Source organism: Quercus suber, unplaced genomic scaffold (genome assembly GCF_002906115.3).
Source record: "Quercus suber isolate HL8 unplaced genomic scaffold, Cork oak 2.0 scaffold_177, whole genome shotgun sequence".
NCBI lineage: Eukaryota > Viridiplantae > Streptophyta > Magnoliopsida > Fagales > Fagaceae > Quercus > Quercus suber.
The window spans coordinates 808,896-817,225 of NW_027069637.1; the positions used below are offsets into that span (position 1 = coordinate 808,896).

Here is an 8,330-nt window from a genome sequence, read left to right on the forward strand (position 1 = left end):
GATACTTACAGAGAAATGGAAGCGTTAGACAGAACCAAGACATTGCATGGTCCTCGGACTCAAGCCTATGGGGAAACTAACCGCTCAGCTACACCTGGGTACTAAACAGAACCAAGGTATTGCATGGTCCTCGGACTCAAACCTATGGGAAAACTAGATACTTACAGAGAAATGGAAGCGTTAGACAGAACCAAGGCATTGCATGGTCCTCGGACTCAAGCCTATGGGGAAACTAACCGCTTAGCTATACCTGGGTACTAGACAGAACCAAGGTATCGCGCGATCCTCGGACTCGAACCTATGGAGAAACTAGATACTTACAGAGAAATGGAAGCGTTAGACAGAACCAAGGCATTGCATGGTCCTCGGACTCAAGCCTATGGGGAAACTAACCGCTCAGTTATACCTGGGTACTAGACAGAACCAAGGCATTTCATGGTCCGCGGACTCAAACCTATGGGGAAACTAGATACTTACAGAGAAATGGAAGCGTTGACAAAACCAAGGCATTGCATGGTCCTCGGACTCAAACCTATGGGGAAACTAACCGCTCAGCTATACCTGGGTACTAGATAGAACCAAGGTATTGCATGGTCCTCGGACTCAAACCTATGGGGAAACTAGATACTTACAGAGAAATGGAAGCGTTAGACAGAACCAAGGCATTGCATGGTCGTCGGACTCAAGCCTATGGGAAAACTAACCGCTCAGCTATACCTGGGTACTAGACAGAACCAAGGTATTGCATGGTCCTCGGACTCAAACTTATGGGAAAACTAGATACTTACAGAGAAATGGAAGCGTTAGGCAAAACCAAGACATTGCATAGTCCTCGGACTCAAGCCTATGGGGAAACTAACTACTCCAAAATACCCTAAGTCAGGAAAGGGCCAAAATCTCGCCTAACCCTTGGGACGCAAGGAGGCTGCCTACGCATACGTTCTTTCCCCACTATCGTGATTCCTGGCACAATTGGCCGAGATACAACTCATGCAAATAAAAAGAAAAGAAAGGAAGCGGATAGCATGCACACAAACAAACAACCCGAAGTAGATAAGAAGGGAAAGTAAATTCGCATTACAATAACTAGTCCATAAAAGTTGCATGGCAAGAGCCACAGTACATAGAGAAGAAGCACAACAAAATAAGATAAAATGATATGAGAATGGGAAGAGCCGAGGCGCCAGAGAATCTACTCCTTTTGCTCAGGCTGGACAAGGGCGACCCCTGACCCCTTTGAGCCCTGGCCAGAGGGGACGGCCTGCGAGGGTACGGCGAGAGCAGCTGCCTTCTCGGCAGTGGGGGTTGGATCATCAGAGGGGATGTCCACTATCTCCTGGGGCACCTCCTCGCTCGAATGCTCCCATAGGTCAGCGACCTCTACCTCCTCAGCAACCTCAGCGGCCTCGGCGCCGTCAGGGGTGGCCTCGCGGATAGCGGGGGGGTAGTACACGCTCTCCGCCTTCCACAAGTCGGATGTGGCTGCCACCCCAGCTTGTTTGAGGGCCTCAGCCTAGACCTGGGAGCAGTATTGCCTACATACCCCCGGGACTTAAGCTTTATAGAGGGCTTCTACCGCAGCCACCCCCTCAGCGTAGGCGGCGGTCTCACCCTCCTCCTTGGCATTCAGGGCCATCTCCCTACCAAAATTTGCCTCGTCCTTAGCTCGCTGAGCCTGGTCTCTGGCCCATTCTGCCTCCCTCTGGGCCACCTCGGCCGTTGCCACCTTAACCTGCAGATCCGCTATCAGGTCCCTCGCGATCTGCAGCTGCTCCTCCGCCTCGCCCAGGCGCCTTATCTGCTCCTTGGCCTGGGTCTGGGTGCCCTCAAGACCAGACAGTGCACTGTCCCGCTCCCTGGTCACTGCCTTCAACTCCTCTCGGGCCTTGGTGAGGTCAGCCTCGGAATTCTTCAGAGCCTGGGTAGCTTGAAAGCACCAATCATGCTCCGGCTGAGGGCCTTCCTCTGATCGTTCGCCGCCCCTTCCAACCTAAAGATAGCCTGGACAGCCTGCCAGAATAACCAATGCGCAGTAAGCCCAAATGAGAGAAAAAGAGTGGGAGAAGAGTCGAAGTTATAGCCCTTACCATCCCCACATATCGCTTAAGGCTGAGGAAGACCTGTTCGCTCGTCAAAGAGTTAAGCTCGGCCATGTCCGCCGGGAGAAGTAGGCTCTTCTCCAGTGCATCGGCCACGCGCGCTCCTTCGCCCTCGTTGAAGTCCCTGAGGGAGGCGTTATCCCTCAAGGGCTCCCCACGGAGCATCGGAACTGGGAGCCAGGCCTGAGCCTCGGGCGAGGTGGTGTCGGCGACCTGCCTGTCCTCACTTTTGTCGCCTATTTTAAGCTACTTGGACGGCCGCAGAGTAGTGTCGTCCTCCTGCGAGGACACCGTCTTATCCTCTATAGGACTTTTGCCTTTATCCTTCTTCTTCTTAAGGTTGGCAGGCACGGACCAGAGGGCGAGCGTGTCTGAGGAGGAGGAGGGAGCTTCTGCTGAGCGGAAGTCGACCTTGTCTTCGGAGGAGTAGGAGGAAGCTTTTGTTGGGACTTTCCCGGCTAGCCCTCGATCAAGTCCAGCAAGTCGATGGTGGGCTTCCTCTTGTAACCCATTGTTGGTGGAGGAAGGGCTTCAGAGGCAAGGAGGTCTGCTTCGCTCAAATTAGGATCACCCAAATCCCCGGGAGGGTCTTCGGACTGATCAAGCTGAGCGAAAACGTCAAACGCGTCCCCTTCCCCCTCTGGATCTTCCTCGGCAGCCTCGGCGAATGGTTGGGAAGAAGAGGGGATGGCTAGCATGACAATTCCTTGATCGGGGGGCTCCTCAGGGAACGAAAATCCGTCCTCGGTCACAGTAATCCTCTGAAGCCGAGGATCGTTGGCTAGGATGACGTGCTTTGGAACCGGGAACGATTTCTGGGCAGGCTTATACCCCAAGATTATGTGGGCGGCCCTGACTTGATTGTCGTCCTCGTTTACATAAACCGGCGCCCTCAGCACCGTCTGCAAATCTTCCCGGTTGATTAAATGGAAGTGGCGCTCAAAAGCGTGCGGGTCTGCAAGGGGAAAACACCACCATGTCAGCAAAAGGGAAAAGGGAAGAAAAAAGGGCAAAAGAACTCAAAACCCCTCCTACTTCTACTGCCCCACCCAGTATCCCTTCCGTCGTTGGGCAGTGAAGGCCATCGTGCCACTCCTCTGACACGATAAGGAAGTCCTCGCTTAGCCCCTTGTTGGACTCAGGGAGGCACTGGATGAGCCGCACCCTGTCATCCCTCGTCTTCAGATAATAAGACTTGCCCTTAAGATGCTGAAGGTTGTAGCACCAATTCACGTCGTGGTGGGTCAACCTTAGCCCCATCTTCTCGTTCAGGGCGTCCACACAGCCCAAAATTCTAAAGACGTTTATCCCACACTGGGTAGGGGCCAACTGAAAGTGCGTGAGGTAGTCCCTTATCACCGGCCCCATGGGGATCGTCATTCCCCCTTCGAGGAAGGCGACAATGGGAATTACCACTTCACCCTCCTGCTTATATAAGCGCCAATCCCCATCCTCACCATATCTCAGACCCACATTGGCGGGAATTCGGTAGTCGGCGATGAATTTCTCCATCGCCGCCTCAGTGTGGACATATCTCTTAAACCTACCCATCCCAGTTGACACCTAAAGGAACTAAGAAGGAATAAATGAAAGAGAAGGAGTAACGAGAAAGAAAGCTCAGAGAGGGGTAGAGCGACTTACTGGAAAAGGGAGGAGCTCTTCGGACAGGCTTTTTTTTGGTGCTGGAGATATGAATGTATCTGAACTCAGGAAGGACGCGCGAGAATTCTTGATTGCAAATAAGGAACAGGAAGAAGCGGTTCGTATGGATATTTATACCTCAAATCAAAGAACCGTGCGGGTTTTTCCCGCCATAAATGCGAAACAGACCTCCACCGTTGGATTGGTAACGCCTCGTTAGACGTGGGGAACACAGAGCCGCCTGAGTTTAATGATGGACGCGTTACACACTCCGAAACGTCAGCAACGTGCCTTGGGCAGATGAATAAACCCCCGCGCTGACCAGGAGTAAGGCTCGACTGGGCACGGAACAGGCCCGAGGATGTCAAAATCTCCATCCCCGCCTGGGGACGCGTGCAGCAAGATTTTGAAGGGCTATTGTGGGGCCAGAAAATCAAATAGCCCCGGCCCACTCCGAACCAGGCCCAAGGGCCCGCGCCGAGGACACATGAGGGGTCCGAGGATGGAAGCACGAGAGCTGACCCCAGAGGAACTTATCCGAGGAGTGCCCTCCCTCAGGCGTCCGAGAAGTTGGGATGACACAAGGGCCACCCCATCAAAAGAGATTCCTTTTGCTGTCCGAGGAGGAGAGGGCCCAATGCCACACGTTGGCAACGGAAGTATGCAGAAGGGGCAAGCCTTGGGCAAACTGTCACCTCGGCATTGAATACGCTCACCTAACCCTCCTGGCCGCATTAATGGGGATGTAACCCCTTGACAAGGCAACATCGATCAGGGTGAGCCACTTGAGCACGGATATGACCTATGATGGGACGGATGGTCAGAAGAGAGGCCAATAGATGATCAACAGGAAGAGAAAGAGTGGGATATATAAGAAATGTGAGCTAAGTGTTAGTGGGGGGGGGGGAGTTTTTTGGTTTTGGAGGGGTTCGAGAATGCGAGTTTGGGAAGGGAAAACCTCCTCGGCCTATGGCCGAGGAGCATCCCTAAGTTGTAAATCAGTCTTAGTATCTTCCAATAAAAAGAAAGTAGTTTATGCTCCGTTAAGGCCAGCGAGCGCCTAAACCTTCGATCCACTCTCTACAAATTCATTGTTCTGGGTTCGTTGGGCTTTCGACCCACATCTTTTGGATTTGGGCTACAAAAACGGTCCCTATATATATATATATATATAACTACTAAGACAATAACATTATTCAACAAAGATAAAATAATCTTTTAAATAATTCAATAAATTGAAGTATTTACTTCTTGGGATTATCTTGTACTTGCATAGCTATCATAATTCAAAATTTGGACCAATAGAATTTATTTTCTTTATTAAATTTCAATTTTTTTAAAAAAAAGGGGCCAATAAAGAAAAATTAGAATATGCATGCCTATGGTAATTAAAACTATTTCTTGGCCAATCAAAATTGTTTTTTCATAATACCTGGGCCCTATTTCTAACTCAAAAGGTTTTTTTTCCTCAAATCAATAATGACCTTATGTGATGATAATTTTAATGTCAAGGTGAATTATGTAATTTGCACATATGTGAGATTATTATTTTTCCCTTAATTTTTAGGATTGCAAGAAGGTGTCCATAGCTCTTTAGTTTCAACTCATAATAAAAAATAATGAAGCTTTAAAAGACTCTTACAAACAATATTCAAATCAATTAAAACAAATATTTTGTCCCCATGCCGGGGTTATTGCCTAATGTGTTCATCATCTAATTTCAAAAAACTAGCAACTCTGTCACTAGCGAACTAGCTTTTCAACAGCAATACCAGGAACTTCTGAATTTTTATTCTTAAAGCAGCTTGATCAGCATGATAGCTAGTTTTTGTTTTCTGAAGCCGACTGGGAAGGCTTTTCATTCTTCTTTTCAGGATGGCTGCGGCGCCATGCGGCTTGTAAAGCAGAAGCTGCTTCGGTTTTCCATTTGGAAACTACAGTCTTCAAGTCGTTGGCCATTAGAGCAAAGCCTTCAACTTTTGCATGGGTTTTGACAGTTTTTGTAGAGATTGGGAGCTTGGATAGATCAAGTGATGTGGGGGAGTCGTTCAAAGCCCAATCTAGAAGATCTTGTCCATAAAAATGACCTTTTTCAATGCATTGAGCCCCTGAGGAGACAGTACCCTCACCATTACTGGTTGCGAAGCTCCATATAATGCCTTGCGTGACAAAAATCGCCGCATCAAGTGGTTCTCCCTCCCGAACAATATAGCTGTGCTCATTGTAGTACACTGGCTTGAGATAGTCACATATCATTTGCAACAGTTGGTTTTTTTTACCAAGCATTGGCACCTGCTTACAAACAACAGAGAAAAAACCAATTAAAAGAAGAAATTATTAATTTCCAGAAGTAAAACAATTAACTGTAACATGTCTAAACATGGCAAAACGGGTCAATATCAAATTGTGTTATTATATACGATAATAAAATTATCAAAATCAATATTTTTTTTCCATATCTTATTATTTATATTGATGAACATCTAAATTTTCCTAATTTTTATTATAATCTATCATTTTTTTTGTTTAATGTATTAAGATTTTTTTTTTTTAAATTTGGATTAGCAAATCCTGATGTCATATATGATGTGTTTGTGCATATTAGACTTTAAATAAGTAAAAATAAAATCATTTAAAATTATACTAATATGAGAACATAAATAATTTTTTTTTGTTGTTTTACTATAAATATTTGAAATTTAATTGATTGGTTTTGATAATATATTATGAAACTAATAACATAAGTATGTTACTAATTTTTTTTTTTTTTTTTTGAAATGATGTTACTAAATTGATATGTAGTAAATTAAGTAAATAATTTAATATAATACATTAATTTTTTCTAATTTTTTATTAAATCTGTAACATACATGCATGAACATATATTTAAAAAAAAAAAAATAAAAAAAAAAAAAAAAAAAAAAAAAAAAAAACCCAAACCCGAGTAAAATCACAGACACCTACAACAACATTTTGATGCAGAAATAGAACTTGGTTTTCACTGTCGGGTTCTCTTTCTCTCTCCCCATTACCTCCACCGAAGCGTCGTCGTTCTTGTGCTCATTCTCGTTTTCGATTTCGTCAGAGTCGACTCGGCCTGAAGCGAGACGACGACGAATCAAGGCGGCGAGGCAGAACATTGCGGAGGCCTTTGTCTCTGGTACGACCCGACTCGGGCGAGTCCGTTGTGATGAGAAAATCGTCCTCCGTCGGACCCTCCAGCTCCACCACTGACCAATTCGAATTCTCCATCTTCACCACCACCGGTGTGCCACGGTGGCTCTCTTTCGCCAACCATTGAAACGACGGTGCCATTCTTTCCTTTCTCTCTTTAAGGTCCGATCTCACACAATGATACCTTTAAAACACCAAAAACTCAAAACTCCGAGCTTTGCAATAGCCCATTCTTTTTGGAGTTTGCTGAGATAGCACTGTAGCTCTCGAATAACGGTTGAGGAAGACATTTGTGTGTGCTACTTCTTCTTCTTCTGGTTTCTGACTCTCACTGCTGCTGAGTTCTATGGTTTGGTTTTTTTTTTTTTTTCTAAACAAATTTTTCTTTTTTTCTTTAAATTCCAAAATTTATTAAAAAAAACAGCAAAAACAATGTCGTTTTTACTCAATTAACGGTGGCCTCTAACTGAATTTTAATGAAATCCTGCATTGATAAAAATTAAAAATTCATAGACTAAAATGACAAAAATAAAATTTAAAAAATTGAAAATTAGAGATTCAATTTTACAATTTTTACCTAATTAGATAGTTAAAATTTTGAAAGTTTAAAAAGGTGAATGCATGTACTGAAAGTCTGAAAAAAGTGACGTGGCTAACCACGTGTCAAAAATTGATGAGGGAAAAACATTAAAGATCCCAGAAGAGAGCCGTTGGGCTTGTTTAAGACAGTGATTGATGGCTCAAAACGAAGCCGAAAAGCGAACAAAAAGGTCCCTTGTTACTTAGCCATGCATCGGAAAAAGTTAGTGTCAAATTTGACTAGCAGTCCAAAACCTTCTACTACTATTCAAAAGCAGCCCAAAAAAAAAAAAAAAAAAAAAAGCAGCCCAAATTACATATTAGACTCGTATAGAGAAAGTTTTAGCCCGCACAAGCCTAACAAAATTGACAAGTCAGTCTGCTCAGTACAGGTAAATTTGAAGTGATCGAATATCGTTCTATATGGATTTAAAACAAGATGGTAATCAGCATTAATAGGTTTATATTTTTTACGGTAAAATCTACTTAAATTTAATAGTATAAAAAATGTGTAATTTTATATCATGTGTAATTTAAATCCATCTTTATAAAAATATATAAAATGTTGTTTATTCTTTTACGGGTTAGGGTTGGAACTTTAGCAAGTGTTGGTCAACTCAAAAACAATGTTACAGAAAAATGTGTTAGAAACTACTTGACTCGCAATTGACACATTGATATATTAATTTATTCATATTGATATAAAATGACACATATAACACCATCTATTTAACATGTACAATAAGTAAATATTCATATCATTTTAAATTTGTCAAATAATTTTTATATTTAATCAATATTTAAACATAAAAACACAAAAAATAATGAATAATTTCA

At 44.0% G+C, this 8,330-nt stretch overlaps 2 protein-coding genes across 2 annotated transcripts; both read right to left on the reverse strand.

The window, feature by feature from the left end:
- Positions 1–1,192: 1,192 nt before the first annotated feature.
- On the reverse strand, positions 1,193–2,264 carry LOC136069572 (uncharacterized). Its single transcript, XM_065778281.1, has 3 exons — positions 2,088–2,264; positions 1,577–1,990; positions 1,193–1,513 (listed from the first exon to the last, which is right to left on the reverse strand). Exons 1-3 carry the CDS (start codon positions 2,262–2,264, stop codon positions 1,193–1,195), a joined length of 912 nt encoding a protein of 303 aa, XP_065634353.1.
- A 3,297-nt stretch (positions 2,265–5,561) lies between these two features.
- Positions 5,562–6,880, reverse strand: LOC136061180 (cyclic nucleotide-gated ion channel 1-like). The gene is made up of 2 exons (XM_065778282.1): positions 6,773–6,880; positions 5,562–6,032 (listed from the first exon to the last, which is right to left on the reverse strand). The coding sequence occupies exons 1-2, from the start codon at positions 6,878–6,880 to the stop codon at positions 5,562–5,564; spliced, it is 579 nt and encodes a 192-aa protein (XP_065634354.1).
- Between the last annotated feature and the right edge of the window lie 1,450 nt (positions 6,881–8,330).